Raw genomic sequence first — 18,244 nt, forward strand, 5'->3', positions numbered from 1 at the left:
GTGAATGGTACCAAAAGGCACCAGACGATATTGGGCTGGCCCATCAGTACTGGCACTGCTTGGCCCTGTAGTCATGCCGTAGACACCATGAGGACAGCACTACTGAAGGGGTTGACTCTGGCTCAGATCCCATCTTGGGTGGGTACGCGAGTAAGCTGCCTCCAGGAGTGCTGCCTGTGTGCCCTGTGCCATGGAGGAGCAGCTCTGGAGCTGCAAAGCATCGTGTTTGGGCTGAACCTCACTCTAGCGGTTGCACCAAGCTAGATCTCTAGATTCATCTGGTTGAGAAATGCCTCCTACAGGCAGTCCAGAGCCAGAATCTGGTTTTAGGTGCCCTGAAATATTCCCTGAAGATGACAATCCCTTTCCCAGAATTAAAATATCCTGAAGAGACCAGCCTCCCAGGATGTGTGAATACTGGCACAGGGCTGTAGCTGAAATTCCAATCTGAAGAGATGGGAATCAGGGTTTTCAGCCGCAACACGAAGATATCTCTCACTGAGACACACAAACACCACTGTGGGCCAGGGCTGCTGCTGCTCTCTGCTATCCTCCGCAGTGGGAGTAGGGCCAGAAACAGCAGCAGGCAGTTTTAAACAGCCTCTTTGCACCTACCTTCCTTCTTCATGCCAGCTCTGAAGCACTTCTTCAGCCTGCAGTACCTGCACTGGTTCCTCTTGTCTTTGTCTATCACACACTGTCGGCTGAACCTGGGAAGAGATGGGAAAAGATGGAGCAACCAGGCTGGCTTGTACCCTGCTCCCCCCGAGCAGCCCCAAATACAGTCCCAGTCCTCACTGGGCTATACAATGCTCTAGCCCAGGGAAGAGCCAAAGGGTTTGCAAGGAATTAATTGAATCAGCGTTGGCTTGGCCCACTTCCTCCTCCTCCCCACATCCATCTGGGAGAGCAGCGATTTCAGACCACCCACCCTGTGAGGACTGTGAGGATTTTGGCTGTGAAAGCGTGACTGTGACTCAAGTTGTGCTGGAGCCTGGTGGTGCGGGGACTCCATCTCCTACTTTCAGATGGTTATTGGGTGGTTTTTGTTGAGGCTGGTTGGTCCCTCTTGTTAACACTGTCTTACTTTGCGTAGAATAATTGTACTGTGGCCTACAAGTCCTTTTGTATCTATAGCCTAGGTTTGAAGCAAGTGGCTTCCCAATTCCCATTAATTTCAACAGGAGATTTAGGAGCCTATGTGCTGTTAAAGGGGTGGCACATGTAGATTGGGCAGCTCTTGGGGGTGAAACGATAGACGAGGAATCTCCCAGGCAGAGAGCAGACAATGCAGGTTGCTCTGGGACCATCATTAGGCTGTAAAAGCTGAGGCACTCTCCCAGGCTGGTAAAAAGCCAAAGGTACAAAGGCCCGAAGACTTTCCAAGGAATTCATGTCTGCGATAAACAACAGAGCTCCGAGCTGGGCTAAACAGAGCGTGGCTCACCAAATAAGGATTCCCAGACAGGCAAGCATTTACCATTCCCTTGGCTTCGACCCTGCATGTCCTCCCCAAACTGCCAAATATTGCAGTGATTCATCGATTCCTGGGGAGGGGCAACAACTCCGCTCCCGGGAGAATAAGAGCCAAAATTTCAAAGAAATCAGTAGTAGCTGTTGCTTCCTCCTGCTGGGATCCCACAGTGCCAGGGATGGGCCCTGTGCATGTGGACACTGATATCAGACTGGGTGTCTTTCGTGGCTGGTGTGTCCAAGGGTGATAAGTACCCCAGGAGCATTTTGAAAAAGGAGGGTGACTCGCGTTGCAAAAATGTGGAATGCCTGGGAGGAAGAACCCTGGAACAGAAAGAAAACTTCCAGGTTTTAATTAGAGATGAAAAGGTTGAGGGTGGATCATTGTGTGGTGTTTTTTTTTTTTTTTTTCCTTTTTCCTCTGTTAAAATAAACACCATTTTTCTAAGGTCAACCAAGATATAGTTTTAGATATATAAATTTATACTTTGTAATGTCCTCCTGGTAAAAAAAAAAAAAAAAAAAAAAAAAGTGTCTCAAATGTATACCTGTGTGCCAAAGTGGCTGTGAATCACCTCTGGTCCATGCTACATTCTCAGAATGATTGTAAAATAATCAGTGATATGTCAGTGTACATAGTTTAATGTGTTTGAAATAAAAAATGGAGAAGCTGTGGGGGAGGTAGCGGCTCTGGGAGTGACACGTTCTAAGATATTTCTTGCTTTCATGTTGAGTGCCACTAGGAAAATCAAGACCATTTTGAGAAGAAATCTCTCAAGTTTTGGTCCTTTGCCAGCACATCTTTCCCTTGCTGGGCTGTGACGAGGTTGCGGTGTCACTCCACACCTGGAAGCTGTACTTGGGTTTTACACACACCAGTTAAACCTCAGGACTATGTTTCCCCTGAGTCATAGCATGAGGAAAGCAGTGACAGTGAGCTCACAAAATGGATTGTGCAGTGTCACAAAAGGTGTCGGCATCTAAGATGAGACAGGGCTTAGCTCCCTGTCTTCTGGCCAAAGGCTAAGCTGCAGTATTGATGCTTGCATTCATGGCATGGTGATTCAGCTTCTGGGACAGGAGCCCCATTGTACAACCTGATCTTCACCCCAATTTATTTCCAGTGTCAATAAATTGTAGTTATTTATCACAGAGAGGGCAGGTACCTGCAGGAATAGACGTGGTTCTTGCGGACGCTCCTCCTGAAGAAGCCTTTGCAGCCGTCGCAGCTGGACGCCCCGTAGTGTTTGCCGGTCGCCCGGTCCCCGCAGATGGAGCAGAGGGAGCCGATGCCGTTGGCGAGCACGTTGGTGTTTGCTGATTCAGCTGCGATGGTCTCTGCGGGCAGAGAACAGGGCCCATTAGATGTCTCTGTGGTGGAGACCAGAAGGAGCTGATAGCAGGTTGGTTTTTTCAAGCAGATCGTACACTCAGCCTGCCCTCCCCACATGTGTGCACGCATTGTGCTGCTGGTAAAGCCTCCAGATCACAGCTCTGCTGTTCTCAGCCTCAGCTGAGCGTCGCTCCCTTGGCTTTGCTTCTTAAACCAGTATTTTCCTTCACCTCAGTGAACAGAGAGATTTCAGTGCACCTAACCCAGCTCACTCACAAGAACCGAATGATTACTACTACTTTTTCTTGACAAGTGCAGTGTATCCATAAAATATAGTGGAAAAAACATCATTAACTTGAATAAATAGAAAGCAGAGAAGGGACAGAAGAGACAGAAAGGATGAACTGCTTCATGCACAGGACAAGTGACAGAGACGAAAAACACCTTGAGACCTCCTCTTGAGACCATCTCAGGAGAGACAGCAGCTCCTACAAGAGGCACTTGGGTTCTCCTGAGTCTGGTTCCTTCTCCGATTTGCCCTCTGAAGGGTGCCATTACTTTCCACTGGATACGGAGGGGTGCAGGAAGATCCGCCTTCTAAATTAGGCACCTAAAATTAGGTCGCATGAATGCCCACTGTCATGTCCCCTGTTTGCAGCCACTCATTTGGGGCAGGAATAGCTCTGCCCGGGCCATGTGTGTACACCACTGAAAACTCCCCTTTAAACTTCTCCCTTGGCCTTAACCACCAGACTTGCTGCTCTCTTAATCCTCCTAATTTGAGGCACAGCTTGGAGAAAAAAAAAAAAAAGGAGACACATGAGAAGGCGCAGATGACAGTGTTTACATCTTGCTGAGAGGAGGAATGTTTGTGGAGTCTGTCCTGACCTGGGCACTCGCTGCAGGATGATTTATGAATTTATCACTCCTCTGGGAGCATGTTCGTTGCTCCAGAGGGGCCAATCTCGTGCTACAACAACCTAGGCAAAGGCTCTAGGATGAGACATGTTCCGCCTCACATTAGAGCTGGGCAGAAATGAGAACAGCTCAGCTGGTGTCGTATTGAGCAATGAGAAAACGAGAAAATTGCTCAAACGGGAGGAACTGGCACCTGATCTGGGTAGTCTCGAGAAAGTTTTCTGCTGCATAATGCATAAAAATAGCTTTGGGTCATCCTCACACAACACTTATATATACCCAGAGAGAGAATGTTATTTTTGTATGTGAACACACATCAAAGATTTCTAGGGAAAATATTTGCTATGCAATGAAAATTGTAATCAAAAGCCAAAAAAAAAAAAAAAAAAAAAGCCAATAAAGCTTTAGTTTTTCAAAAACTGGAAAGTTTGTTAGCTATGGCTAAGATGAAGACATTTTTAGCTAAGACTTGACAAATGTGAAGGTCAGGTCTCCTTTTGCCCCCTCAAAAAGACACTTCTCATCTTTATTTCAGCTTCTAACATAGGGATGAATAAGTAAGTAGGTTGTAGTGAGATGGGAGCATCATGAGAATAAAAAATGACAGCACTGAAATAATTCTTAGGTTGTAATGACAGAAATTGTGATTCACCTGCTCCCAAAATCCATGTAAGATGCTCCAGCTCTGACTTTTGTCAGTAGGTAAGTGGCACTTGGGCCCTTTGCAAAAATTGTCTGTGTCAGAGGTGCTTAATGGTAATTCAAATTGATTTTTATTTTTCTTTATATTTATTTTAATTTTTATGTTGATTTGATAACTTTTTATTAAATAGACTGTACTAGGACACTCCTTCAAGGGTAACTGTGCTGCTAAACATTTTTGCGTCTGTTGCTCCATCTATTTTTTTGAAGGAACATACGAACACAAACAAATGCACTGAATGTGCTGGATTCCATTAAAAAATTGCACAACAAAAATGATGATAAGAAAGCCAATTTTATCCTTGCTCCACCCATGCTTTCTCTTCTGACTTCAGAATCAAGCCAAGGTCATACAATGTGGGTTTCCAATGGACTCTTCATTCTTCAGCTGGGTCCGGATTGCAAAATGTTCCCTGATGCTGGAAAGCATTTACTCACCAGAGAAGTTTTTTTTTTTTTCTTTTTTTTTTTTTGTCCCTTACGTGAGTAAGACGTGTGAGGAACTATTTGTTAAAGCAAGTAAGAAATTCATAATCTAGCTTTAAACCAAGTATTACAGGAGGCAAGACCATCAGCTCTGAGCACGTGAGAGCCCATGGAAGTTATCAAATCAAATTTTGCCCTCACTTTTACCCATGAAAGCACCATAATAATAGTTCAGTCCCTGTTAGGTAGCCACATGCGCTGTTCAGCTGAGTTGGATGAGAATAGAAATTTTTAAAGATAAAGGAAAGCCTTAAGCCAGCATGCACGTTATTTACGATGATTAATTTTAATTACAAAATCCTGTCACCAGCTAATGATGAGTTCCAAATGAGAATTAGCTCAGAAGAAAAGGCACAAACAAGATCGTATGCATCAGTTGATTTTTGGCGGGGCTTTCAAACCTACCCAGTATTTGGGAAATGTCTGGCTTTTTCCTGGACTGATCACTACTAAGAAAGGCAGAGGAAAGCCAAGACCCCTGCTGGCACTGTTGTGTGCCTGTGAAATTAGCTGAAAACTGCAAACCATTTATTTCAGCCCTGCCTGACACAAGCCAATGACCTGCTCAGTGTTATTTAACACATTGTGCCTCTCTAGAGGGGTTGCTGCCTGGAGCTCAGCATCACACTGAGATGTTCAGACGAATCTGGTTAGAGTACAGCTGGCTCACAATTGAAACAAGCTCACGACTGTCCTCGCCACCCAGGAGAGAGATGCTCAGAGACATGCATCAGTTATAGCTGTTAATCACCGTGGTATTGCAGAAAAACAACTAATCCACGCCAACACAGTATCTCTGAAATTTCTGCTGGAGAGGCGCAACCGATGATGTTCCCCCAGCAGATACTCATCTCAACATGGTTTGAATCCTGAGCTGAGCTGAAGACCTGTGGTTGCGGCCAGACTCCTCACTTGGATTGTCCCTGACGTTCACCAGCATTAAAACTTGGGGTTTCAAGTACATGTCTTTTTTGAGTTACGTATAAGCAGTGTGCAGTGCAGGAACCACAGCCTGCCTGGATGGTTGGACTTGATGATCTTAAGGGTCCTTTCCAGCCTAACCAATTCAATGATTCTACCTATCATTCAAGCAATGATAAGAGCATCTCAGTGGCTTCATCACCTTTGGGGGCACCAAGCTCGCAAACAGAATGCATACAATTTTTGTTACATACTGCCTCAGTATGTAGGTCATTACCAAACCAGGTTTGAAATGAGGATGCCAAGTTTTAGAATGATATGAAATAGCAGTAAGGATGGTCTCATGCTGCTGGGGAGTGATATCTGGCTTTCATTCAGAGTTGGAGCTCTGCATGATACCTGACCCCTCAGAGCTCTTTGCTGCTTTTCCTTTCAGTTACGTTACTGGCTATTAAGCTCTTCAAGGTAATCCCTATCTCTTCTGAATGCACACTGTGAAGGAGAATTACCTTGCCATACTTTCCAGATTTTGCTTACATGCACCCAGAAATCCAAGTGAGTCTTGGCTCATATCCTGGAAGCACATAATTTGCACCCTCCAATGGGCAAAATATCTTTGACGTTTTTTTTCACAGTTTGAGCTGGGCCAGGCTGCAGTGGAGTTGGGAATGGTTTTTTTGCCAACATTGTGCCAAATTCTCAGGGAATAGCATGGTGCTTGAGTGCTGAGAAAGGAAAACGAGCACAACCATGGGGAGAAAGTGTTCACTGACACTTGACTAAAGAATTAGTGCAATATTTTAATATTGCTTCATATTTTAAGCAAGATGACAACTCTGACAAGAGCGCAAGGAAATGGGTATTAGCAGCACATAAAAACCAAGTGAGAATACAGCTTGTAATGGCAGCCAAGGTAAAGGAAACAACTTTGTACCAAACGGGAAAATTTCTGCAGTTACAACACATATTTTATAAAGGGAAAAAGAAAGGATTAGCATTGATTTTCATTCATTTCCTTTTGCCTTCTTTCTATTTAAAACAGTTATTTAAACTCCCCCTCTGCTCCCACAAAGGACTCTATTCTTCATTTTGAATTAGTTAGTCTCAAAATGTTTGGCAAATTATGAGTAACTTAGAGGTAGAAAATACAAAATATATATCTAGGCAAATCTCAAAACTATAGCAGCTTCCTGAAGCAGAAAACTTAGCACCAGAATTATTCCACATCATTAATCAACCTCAAAATTTTGATGAAATAATGTTCCAAAGAAGGAAAGAGTTGTTTTTAATGAAGAATTGCCTTATTTGAAAATATGTTCACTTTAACATTGCTTAGCGTGTAAGAAACAGTTTCAATACTATTAAAATATATCCTGTTCATTTTTACATACACAGCAAAACTACCACTAGATTTAATAAGGGAAATACAGAATAATCTCTCACAAAGAAATATATCTCTCATAAGAAAGATATGGTTTAAAACAAACCAATATATTTAAAAAAAATAACTAAAATTGATTTCAAACAATTTAAAAATATTTCTGAAACCACAGAATTTCTGTCAACTGCTATTTAAGGTTACCTACAGGAGATGACTTGGTTGGTTAGCAATATATTTCAATGTATGGACATTTGAGGTCTTTTTTAAAGTTATTTTTACAAACTGTAGGACACTTACCCAAGACAAACAAGCTAATTTCAAAACAGCTAGTTCCTGAGAGAACCAGTTACTCATTAACAGCTAGACAAATAACCCAAGACTGATCTAGATAAACTTCAGAAAAACTCAACCTGTCAGTTCCACTGAATGAAAAAAAAAAAGAAATACATAAAGAGCTCCAAACAGGTTTTGGTACTGAATCTGAAAAATTATATTGAATTTGGAGGAAATATGTACCACTCCAAAAAGTAAAAATATCTAGTTTTTCAGCAGTGAGTGATAAAATGAAATATTTGTGTTAAATAACATTTCTGGAGTAGAGTGTTGGATGTAAAACTTCCTTCAAAAATAAGAAATAAGATCCAGTCTATCTGGATCTGGGAAAAAAAAAAAATCCTTTATTTAGGGGCAGAGAGAGCTTTTCCTGAAGTCAACTTTAAATTTAAATTTATTCAGGCCTTTTAACTTTACTCGTCTCCTGACATATTCCATGTCCAACAATAATAAGTCTAAACATTTTATGTTATAGGCTATAGCCCTTCTGAAACTCTGATTTTTTTTGATGAGACATCTAATCAGAAAATGTGAAACAAAATCCCATCTCAAGTTCACTAAGCTTCTTAACAAATTAAACGAAATGTTGCCAAAACTCTTCAAAGGCATTGCTAACATCAGGATTTCATTCAGTTACATGATTGGTTCTATGTTATATGGCTAAAGTGTCCTTTATATTTCAGGCAGTGAACAGTTAATGTCCCATAAAAGTGTTTGCTTTAAGTTAGAATACCTTTGACTATTCAAATCCCAAATATCACAGAACACGCTTTATTTCTGTGATCAAGCGGAAGTCTCTTTATATAAAACTTCATGACTCCTAGCCAAGTTCTTTATATGGCCTAAGGGCTTACGGACAATCTTGGTAGCAACGAATAATAATAATAATAATAAAAAAGGCAAGTGATCACTTGCATATCGCTTCTCTATCTAAGTACCTAGGAACAACTTACATCAGACACATGGTGTATTGTGTGAGTTACAATGCAGGTGGCATTTTTTTCCAAGGATTAAATACGAACCTAAGTCATATTTTGGAATAAAACAAATTTTAAGACAGAAATATTAATAATAACTCCTCACATAAGTCATACAGGGAGACAAATGCATGGTGTGCCATCAAGAGCTCTGCCAACATTTGCAATACCTTGTTGGCTCTTCAGGACATGATGCTCAGCACACCAAGGAAAGGAATAACCTAAAAAGGACCAGGAAGTGAAGGGGGCCCATTTCAGCCCAAATGTAACTGCAGATGCAAGAGAGGTTGGCAGGTCAGCTGCTTAAATATTACCCTTTCCACCCTTTGCCCCACACCTCCTACCTGTCTTTCCTAGGCGTTCAGCTTTTTAACAAAGGCAATAAAGGTTATTCAAGAGGAAGCGAACAGAAATCTCACCAGCGTTGTTCGGAAGCACCCGAAGGTTTTCAAATTCTAGCATGGTATAAGAGGAGTCCAAGGAGTCGACGTAATCTGGCATATCCATGTCCATGATGGACTGACAAAGCTTCATTATTACTTGTCAACTGCAAGGGAAGCGGCAAAAACAGCCCTGCTGTCAATCACGGCCAAGTTTTTCCTCCACAAAGAGACACCCCAGCCTTTGCGCTGACAAATCATTACCCAGCTCTGCCCGCAGTCCCCTCCCCGTGCCAGGAGAGAAGGGACGAAGCCTTTCCTTCTCTCGCGCTCAGTCCCCTCCCTTCCCGGGGTGCATCTGTGCTCTCGGTCCTGATAATATGATGTAGATAAGGCCTAGACTCAAACAACTTGGATTGCATCTTTGGGTCAATACAGCCTGGTTTATGGCTGTTCCTGCACAAACATTTTGAAAAGGGCTGCAGAGAGGCGTTCACACATGCACTGCTCTTCCAGGGTGAAGTGGTGGTCATGTCAAATCATGCCCGTGCCGCGAAGGTGTCACCTTGCTTGGCTACCAGCCCTTGGGAAGAAGATCAAGTGATGTCACTTGAAGCTGGCAAAGACAATGAGTCAGTGTCACCACTGGCTAAAGACCATTAAGACAGGTCAGTGTTTAGAGCCGGAGGTACTGCCAATAGGCACTAGTGGTGCCTCTTGGAACAACTGGAAGGGAAAAATGAGGTTTTGTTACAGCCGGTTTCATGCTTTCACCCTGCCCCACACGTAGAGGTGAGGTAACTTCTCCCACTGGCTCCATCACTTGGGTCTTCCTCCTCCTCCCTCCAGGCAGCCCTAGTTTCCCAGAGCTCCCACCCAACAAAGGCTTGGCTGTGGTTTCAGGTTGCTACGGCAGAAGGTTTCAAGTGATGGCAAATGATGGAAATGGGAAAGGCTGGAAGGAACCGGGTAGACTCCCTCACAGATGTGTGGTGTTGCATTTCATGATGACCCATGCCTGGCTTTTCTGGGAAAGGCCTGTATTATGGAAGTACAATTCTAGCTTCTCCCCCAGGACCGTGTGTGGTTTTTTTTTTAATTTAATGAATTTTGCACAGAAGTTCTTTCACTGTTAGGGACTCATGAGTTGTACTGAAAAAGACTGGAAATAAGACACAGCCATGAATTTCCCCATAGCATTACACCTGGAAGTGGTTGGTTTGCTCCTGGTTTCATCCTCCAGATGCCTTCCCTGACATTAAAGTTCACCCTCCAGTGACGTTGTTTTGTGTCAGAGAGCCTTTCCTTTCCATGAGCTGTTCTGTGAGATCCAGTTCAACATCCTGTTGAATCTGGAGGAAAGAAGTCTTGAGAAACAGGGAAATGTGTTGCCAGAAAAAAAAGAGCCTTGGCCAAAGGAAGGGGATTGCCAGACGGCCTGAACTCTCACTGAACCAAAGAACAGGGCAGCCCATGTATCCTAGCAAACTCCAAACAGCAATAAATGTGCCAAAACTGCATTTTGAAATATCTTAGATATACTCATTTTTATTTCATCTACGCAGTCTCCATTTTAAATGCAAGCTGTCAGGATTTGTCCATATCCTGGGGACTTACAGTAGACTTTGCAATGGGTTAACTGTAGATGGGCTTTTCCCCTATAAAGATTGGGTGCAGGAACACTTAACTTTATTTTCTTATCATTTCTGGGGCATAAAATAATTTCATGTGCCATAGATATTTTTTTTCTTTCTTTCCTTTTTTAAGTACATGTTGTAACTAGTGGTGCACAAATGACTCCTTGGTTAGATAAGACATTATGTTTTTATCCTTGGACTATGCCCCCAGGCTTTCAGTAATGCCAGCATCAGCTAAGTTAGCATCTGATTAGTCGTTCTTGCCTCTTACTCAATGTCAGTCTTGATTATGCCTATTAATCTGGCACATTTTTTTGAACTGAGCTATGGACATGATCCTGCTTGGTTCTCAGCACTCTGCTACTATCACAGCTAAGTAAAGAGACTTAGAGTTCTCTGCTTTGAGTGGGTTTTGTATGGGTTAATCACCATTGAAATAGCCATCTATATATTCACCGTGCTTTCAGGCAGTTGTGGCCCAGAGAGAAGACACTGGGGCTCCTGCTGTTCTCAATTTCTTAGTACAAAGTGAGGGTTAAGGCTCTTTTCCAAAGAAATCTGGGCAGCGAGGACATGCTTGAACACTTCTTGTTCTGGGAACAAGAAAGAAGTATTAGGAACAAGAAAAGGTTATTGAGCAAATTTTACAGTTCAGGACCAGGCTTTCAACATCGCATCCATACTGATGTCAGGATTGACTTATGGAAGGTGGTGTTGGAGTGATAAAATGCAATTCTACCCATTTCAAACAGAAGTCAGCACCCTGTTCCAAACTTTGCCAGCACAAAAGCAGCCCTGAAGAGTATTGAAACTTTGCTGAGGGCTGAACAATTTCTTCTTTTTCCTCTTTTTGTTTTCTTGCATCAATTTCTCAGCCACAGCTACACCTTCACTATGATGTATTCAAGGCTGGGATTGAGTTTTATTAACTTTGGGAGAAATCTAGCTCACTTTTAGGTGCCCTCACATCTACTCAGCACCATTCATTATCCCTATGAAGCAAACACCTGTCCCAGCCAAGAGCCAGCAAACCTCTGGTTTCTTCCTTACCATAAAATGATTTAACCTTTAATTAAGAGCAGACCAATTGGGGAGCTAGGGAGGGATCTCTCTCCAGCTGATCTCAAGCTAGTGTTAGACATATAAATATGCCCAGGAAAGAGGCTGGTGGTAAGTGGGAGAGGGGGGGTGGTGTTTGAGTGGTAACTGTTCCCCCCAGTTAGGGCCCCTATGTCCCACACATGGGTCCTAGCAAGTTGTTTTATGAGGTGGGGAAGAGTTTTTATGTAAGGGCATTCCTTTGGGGCTGTAGAAGTGATACCTACCTAGGTAAGTTTACCACAATGTATTGTGTGTTTTAATATCTTCATATTTTTCCAAAACATCTTGTTGGTGTTTTATCTCCATAGGGAGTTAATGTTGATTTGTCCTTTTTTTCACTTTTTTGACTCTGAGACTGGAGGTAGCTGGAGAGTGCAGGGAAAATGGAGAAAAAATGCGGAGTTTTGTTTAATAAAAGTAATATGTATGTTCAAAGGCAGTGCTCTGGGAATTAATCTATGTGGTTTCTCATATGTGCTGTGGCAAGGACAGAGGGCAAGCTCTGACAAGCACATGGTCTCTATAAAACAACAAGCTTATTCCTAGAAATAAAATCAGATGCCTTTGGGAGTTCTTATTAGACAAGTTGAAGTGCAGAAAAGATAAGAACTCTTTGATGAATTAAGTAAGAACACAGAACACCAAAAACATGCTGTCAGAAGCAACACTTTTTTGGCAACGTAAGTGGTGGGAGAAGATGTTTGTAAGCTATGGCAGTTGCATGCTGGTCTGTGGATGCTGTTTTTTCAAAGAAAGTGAGACTGCTGCATATGGGGGGAGGTGTCAAAGACACTGAAACTGAGGACAGACCTTTGCTATACAAAATGGTGAGGCAGACTTCAGACCCTAACTGTTTCTTTTGGCACAGAAATTTAAGTATTCTTCCTTCATTCTTAAAAGCACACTGAAATGCCCTATTGCTAATTTATAGATTTTCTTCACCTGAAAAGTGGCAATAATTATATTCTTTCCTGAATTTGCAAGTCTTTGTGAGTATGTACTCAACAATCCTCAGGTGGTTCTCAGATACCAGAAGCATCAGTAGCCCATAAACTTGAATAAAAACAATAATTGAAAGGCAGAAGTCAGTAAGGCCTTTTTTTTTCTGGGTAATGTATAATTAGAAACAGTGTGCTGCTGGGATTGTAAGCAGTGTGAAATCATATCATTAGCGTATAATTACAACTGCAGACATGACAAATTTACCCAGACCAGATGTCTACTAGATCCATTCCCTCTTTTCTTGAAAGCAGTTTCATATGGCGTATAAGACTGAATTGCACTAGCAGCAGAATCTCTTTACGTTATCAGGCACTTCTTATGATTAATCATTTGGTACTGTGACTTTTACTGCATAGTGAAGGGCTGCCTGTTCTTCCAGTTGTATTGCCTAAATTGCTTGCAAAGTTAAAAACAGCTTAATACGCTTCTTGGCCAGCATCTTTGTTTTTCCAAACAGCATCAGGCCAATTCATTTACTGTGCTGTAAACTCACTGAATATTTAAAAATCAGGACAGCAGATACCCGTTAGGAATGTCTGTGTCACCACAGCCTAAATTGAAAGTTGCAAAGTTGAATTATCCATGGGGGAGGCTCACAAGGTTTAAAGATGACAGTTACTTAGGTGGGTTTTATTTTCTTGCTCTTGACTACATTTGGAGAGGGGAGTGTTGCAGAGTTTCTCCATGGTTTACTTTCACCCTTCATTTGGGGATGTTGGGTTCTGCACAGCATGATGGGCAGGTCGATCACTTCTCAAGAGTCTCTGAATGCTATAGTCCCCAAAAGGCCACTCCACCCCCAAGCTAATACCATTCTCATTGAAGCTAATGGCAACCAGCCAACTAACAACGCATTCCTCCTCAAAAAAAAAAAGTTAGCCAAAATTGTCAAACCTTTGGTTTGGCTCGGTGATGGCTTTGCATTAGAGCTCCTTTGATTCCCCTGTTGGAAATCCATGCTTCAGTCTTTGTGTTTCAAAGACCTCTGGATGTGACAGATCCGTCAGAGTTTAAGTCCACCAAATCTGGGGTTGTTTAGAGACCAAATTTCTGGAGCCGGACAATGGTCAGCCAATGAGTCATATCCTGCAGCAGTGAACAAAACCTGAGTAAGGACATAGGTTTTTTCTCCACAATGCCTTGACAGCATCTGTAGCTGGAATGGCTTTAACCATCCAGCATTCCTCAAATCTTCATGATGGACCTGAATGTGATAGATGATGTGGTGGATGTGGGATAACATCACCCATGGGAGGACAATATCCACCCATATAGGAGGATACCCTCTCTGAAGGAGGAACAGTTCCACTGAAGGTGGAGGGTATCACAGTGCCTACTGCACAGAAAGCTCTGGCCATTTTATTTTGAATCAAAGAAAATGGCTAGAAAAAAAAATAAAATTATTCTTGTTTTTCTATTTCTTGCATTCCTTCATAATTAATCAGCTTAAAAAACAACAAAAAACACATACTTCTAAGACTGAGGAATTAATATCAGGTACAACATTTGTTCTAGCAAAGGGATCCTTTGGTATGCTCACAACCAGCCTGCTTTGCTCCTGTGGCTGGAGGTGGCCCAGGATGGGTACTTGTGCCAGCTCTAGCAAGCAGTGAAGATGTAACTGCACAGTTCTGGATATTTTGAGAATATAATCTGCATCACCAGCAACTTGTATGTATGTGCTGAAGTGAGCCTTGTGCATCTGCTACCACAAACCAGTATCCTAGTCCTCCAGCACCTTCCCATGTTCACACTTCCAGGTGTTCAGAAAGGACAGTGCCAGGGAAGCTCATGGAGCAGATTGAGTGTCATCACATGGCACTTACAGGGCAACCAGGTGATCAGGCCCAGTCAGCATGGGTTTATGAAAGGCAGGTTCTGATCTCCTTCTATGACAAAGTGATATGCTTAGTGGATGAGGGAAAAGCTGTGGATGTGGTGTGCCTTGATTTCAGTAAGGCTTTTGACGCCATTTCCCACAATATTCTCCTCAAGAAACTGGCTGCTCATGGCTTGGACTGGCATATGCTTCATTGGGTTAAAAACTGGCTGGATAGCCAGGCCCAAAGAGTTGTGGTGAATGGAGTCAAATCCAGTTGGAGGCTGGTCACTAGTAGAGTCCCCCAGGGCTCAGTGCTGGGGCCGGTCCTCTTTAATATCTTTGTCGATGACCTGGATGAGGGGATCGAGTGCACCCTCAGTAAGTTTGCAGATGACACCAAGTTAGGTGCATGTGTCGATCTGCTCGAGGGTAGGAAGGCTCTGCAGGAGGATCTGGATAGGCTGGACTGATGGGCTGAGGCCAGCTGTATGAAGTTCAACAAGGCCAAGTGCTGGGTCCTGCACCTTGGGCACAATAACCCCAAGCAGAGTTACAGGCTGGGAGATGAGTGGTTGGAAAACTGCCTGGCAGAGAAGGGAAGTACTAGGAGTACTGGTTGATAGGCAGCTGAATATGAGCCAGCAGTGTGCTCAGGTGGCCAAGAAGGCCAACAGCATCCTGGCTTGTATAAGAAGCAGTGTGGCCAGCAGGTCTAGGGAAGTGATTGTCCCCCTGTACTCGGCGCTGGTGAGGCCGCACCTTGAGTACTGTGTTCAGTTTGGGGCCCCTCACTACAAGAAGGACATGAAGGTGCTTGAGAGAGTCCAGAGAAGGGCAATGAAGCTGGTGAGGGGTCTGGAGAACAAGTCTTACGAGGAGCGGCTGAGGGAGCTGGGGTTGTTTAGCCTGGAGAAGAGGCGGCTCAGGGGCGACCTTATCACTCTCTATAGGTACATTAAAGGAGGCTGTAGCGAGGTAGGGATTGGTCTGTTCTCCCACGTGCCTGGTGACAGGATGAGGGGGAATGGGCTAAAGTTGCACCAGGGGAGGTTTAGGTTGGATATTAGGAAGAACTTCTTTACCGAAAGGGTTGTTAGGCATTGGAATGGGCTGCCCAGGGAAGTGGTTGAGTCACCATCCCTGGAGGGCTTTAAGAGACGTTTAGATGTTGATCTTAGTGATATGGTTTAGTGAAGGACTTGTTAGTGTTAGGTCAGAGGTTGGACTAGGAGATCTTGGAGGTCTCTTCCAACCTAGATGATTCTGTGACAGACCCTTCTATGGTGGGGGGAAAAAAAGAGCCTAGAGGTCTCAGAAGCCATCACTGGTGTACACAGGAGCAGCAGAGCCAACACAGAAGCTCAAGGACTTGAGCCAGGCTCCCTGGAACACTGGTTACATGAGCCAATCTCTGGCAGTAATTTTTCCATAGGTACTGCATCTCCTTAGCACACAACCAGGAGCAGAAAATCTAGACGTAAGGACCTGGACTTTCACTCCCTCTCTCTCCAGATGAACTTATTTTGGTTTGCTGCTGCCAAACACGTTCATCTAGCAATTACTTATTTTGCTTTTAGATTAATTAAATTCAATCTTCCATAGTAACCCTTTGGGGAAAATAGAAAGTGAAGCAAGCTTCAATCAGTATGCTGAAACAATTCCTTTAGGATAATTTAAAAATCAAACAACAGAAAATCCAAAGACCTTTCTGGGGCCTGGGTGCATTTTCCACCAGGCGTGAATGATGGATTCTTGTCTTTACAAATCGTCAAACATAAATCACAAAGCCCATACTGACCAATGGTTTCAGGTCAGTGAATTTATGAAATTCTCAATTATTTCAGTGATGTACTGACTGTTCAACACAGCTGAAACCTGTACTGGATTTGGGGAATAAATCTGAGATGTTTTACATTCTTGCAGTGACCAAGGATTAACCTGATGGTTTGTTCTGAGTTCATGTGACTTTTGTTCTTGGATATGGTGCGTTTGGCCAAGGCCAGAACTTCAGAAGTGCTAAGTGCTCATTTAGGTTTCTAAATATGAAACAGCCTGAATTTCACATCTGTCGAGAAACAGGAGCTCCCACTGGGAACAATGACTGAATTTGTAGATATCTTCATGTAGCCACAGGCCATTCATGTTCTGCAAATATATCCCCTGTTTTGGACACCTGAGTAAAATCTCATTTCCTAGCCTACTTGGGGTCTTTTGGAGTCTGATGCCCCTTGCAGACTTGTCCCTTCTTGGCAGATGCTTCGTAGCAAACACCTGTTGCCTGCATACACCAGTTTGCATTTATTTTCTCCACAAGCAGCAACAATTTCTCAGAAAGAGGAAACGCTTCCAATATTTTTCAAACTGCAACTTTTTCCTCTCATCAAAAAATACTTCTATTGAGGGAATTCTTTGGAGATATTACAGAGAACTTCTTGTTTCTTCTCTTTACTTGAAAAAGGTCAATTGGTCAACACTTGAAATCAATTATAAAGGAAAGGGAACAAGCTTCTTTGTTAAATACCTTTTGGGGAAAAGAATGTTTGTTGATTTCAAAATGACTGTTCATTTCAAATTGAAATGAAAGTTTATTGAAGTTTAAAAGTCACAGAAGAAAGGAGTGAAAGTTTAAATATTTGGTAGTGAACCAAAAGAAATGTACTAAAAGGACAGAAATAAAACATCTTAGTTATTACTGTTGTTTGCAACTGTCAGCCATGGTACAGCTTCTGATTAACATTTGAGGCTGATGGTAAGTTGCTTTCAGCTTTGCTTTCTATAACTGAGTGGAAAGTTATGTCCCATGTAGCAAACCCCATAACTATTGGGGTACAGCATGTTATGTCTGAAATCATAAGGGTTTCAGAATAGATTGTATCTGATACCATCAGTTTATGAATGATATTAAAATGTTTGTGAAACTGCAGCTCACTCACCATGTAACATATTTTAATGAATTTACTTTAATGTAAGTATGTCTTGTTCGGATATGACTCCTCACAAAGTTCCCCTCTTTGACAGGGAGATAATCTGTTTCCACCTGCTTTCTATGAAGACAAAGTCTGACTAAAGCAAATACCTGAGCCTGAACAAGAGCTGGCAGCGGGATAGGAGAGAGGAGCCAGGGAGATGGGAGCAACATTACCTCACCTGATGCTGCTCAGAGTAGGCATGGGACTCATCTGGAGAGCACCGCTGCCAAGATTTTGGCTTTTCTTGCTGAAAACTACATGCCTTTAGTCAGGAGTAAGCAACCTTGAAAAGTGTATTTGCTATGACTCCAATCTCCCCTGTGAATGACATTCCTGCTGCTTCAAGCTTTTTTGGTTGCAGTGTTGACACTTCTTCAGATCTGTCATTAGCTTAGCTGAAGAGAAAACAGAAATGCTATTCAAGACCCAGATCCAATGTGGGAGGTTAGGAGTGCAAATTCTCACTTCACACTGAAAGCACGATGAATGTTTTATGTCACTGTTGTTCTTTCTATTTTAGGGGATGCCTTTATTTTATAAGCCTTTTGCTGTCATATAAAGCACCTTTTTTAAGGTAACCTACCGAAATCATGTTCACATAACTTAAAATGAGATCTTTGACATTGCTAAGAGTTAGTCTGGCAGTTGTTAGACTTTCGCTTGTACTTTATAAATTTCTACCTCTGGTTTTGAAGGTATCTAACTTTTTTGCTGTGTTTTTTTTTGTATTTTAAGACTTCTGCGGTGAAATCTGATTCAGCTCTACACCATGAGTATTCCATTTTCTTTCAAACCCACCTTTTCTGGTT

The 18,244-nt window shown here is 42.7% G+C and overlaps 1 protein-coding gene across 1 annotated transcript in view; it reads right to left on the reverse strand.

The window, feature by feature from the left end:
* LOC106044855 (hepatocyte nuclear factor 4-beta-like) overlaps positions 1-17,746 on the reverse strand; it is a 34,172-nt gene extending 16,426 nt beyond the window's left edge. The window contains exons 1-7 of the mRNA XM_067004163.1: positions 17,614-17,746; positions 13,539-13,730; positions 11,867-12,007; positions 10,998-11,134; positions 8,944-9,071; positions 2,640-2,811; positions 616-710 (exon numbers count right to left, since the gene is read on the reverse strand). Of these exons, the coding sequence (XP_066860264.1) occupies positions 616-710; positions 2,640-2,811; positions 8,944-9,058 (382 nt within the window). The 5' untranslated portion in view covers positions 9,059-9,071; positions 10,998-11,134; positions 11,867-12,007; positions 13,539-13,730; positions 17,614-17,746. The remainder of the gene's footprint in view (positions 1-615; positions 711-2,639; positions 2,812-8,943; positions 9,072-10,997; positions 11,135-11,866; positions 12,008-13,538; positions 13,731-17,613) is intronic.
* Between the last annotated feature and the right edge of the window lie 498 nt (positions 17,747-18,244).

Source organism: Anser cygnoides, chromosome 12, assembly GCF_040182565.1.
Source record: "Anser cygnoides isolate HZ-2024a breed goose chromosome 12, Taihu_goose_T2T_genome, whole genome shotgun sequence".
In the NCBI taxonomy this organism is placed as follows: domain Eukaryota; kingdom Metazoa; phylum Chordata; class Aves; order Anseriformes; family Anatidae; genus Anser; species Anser cygnoides.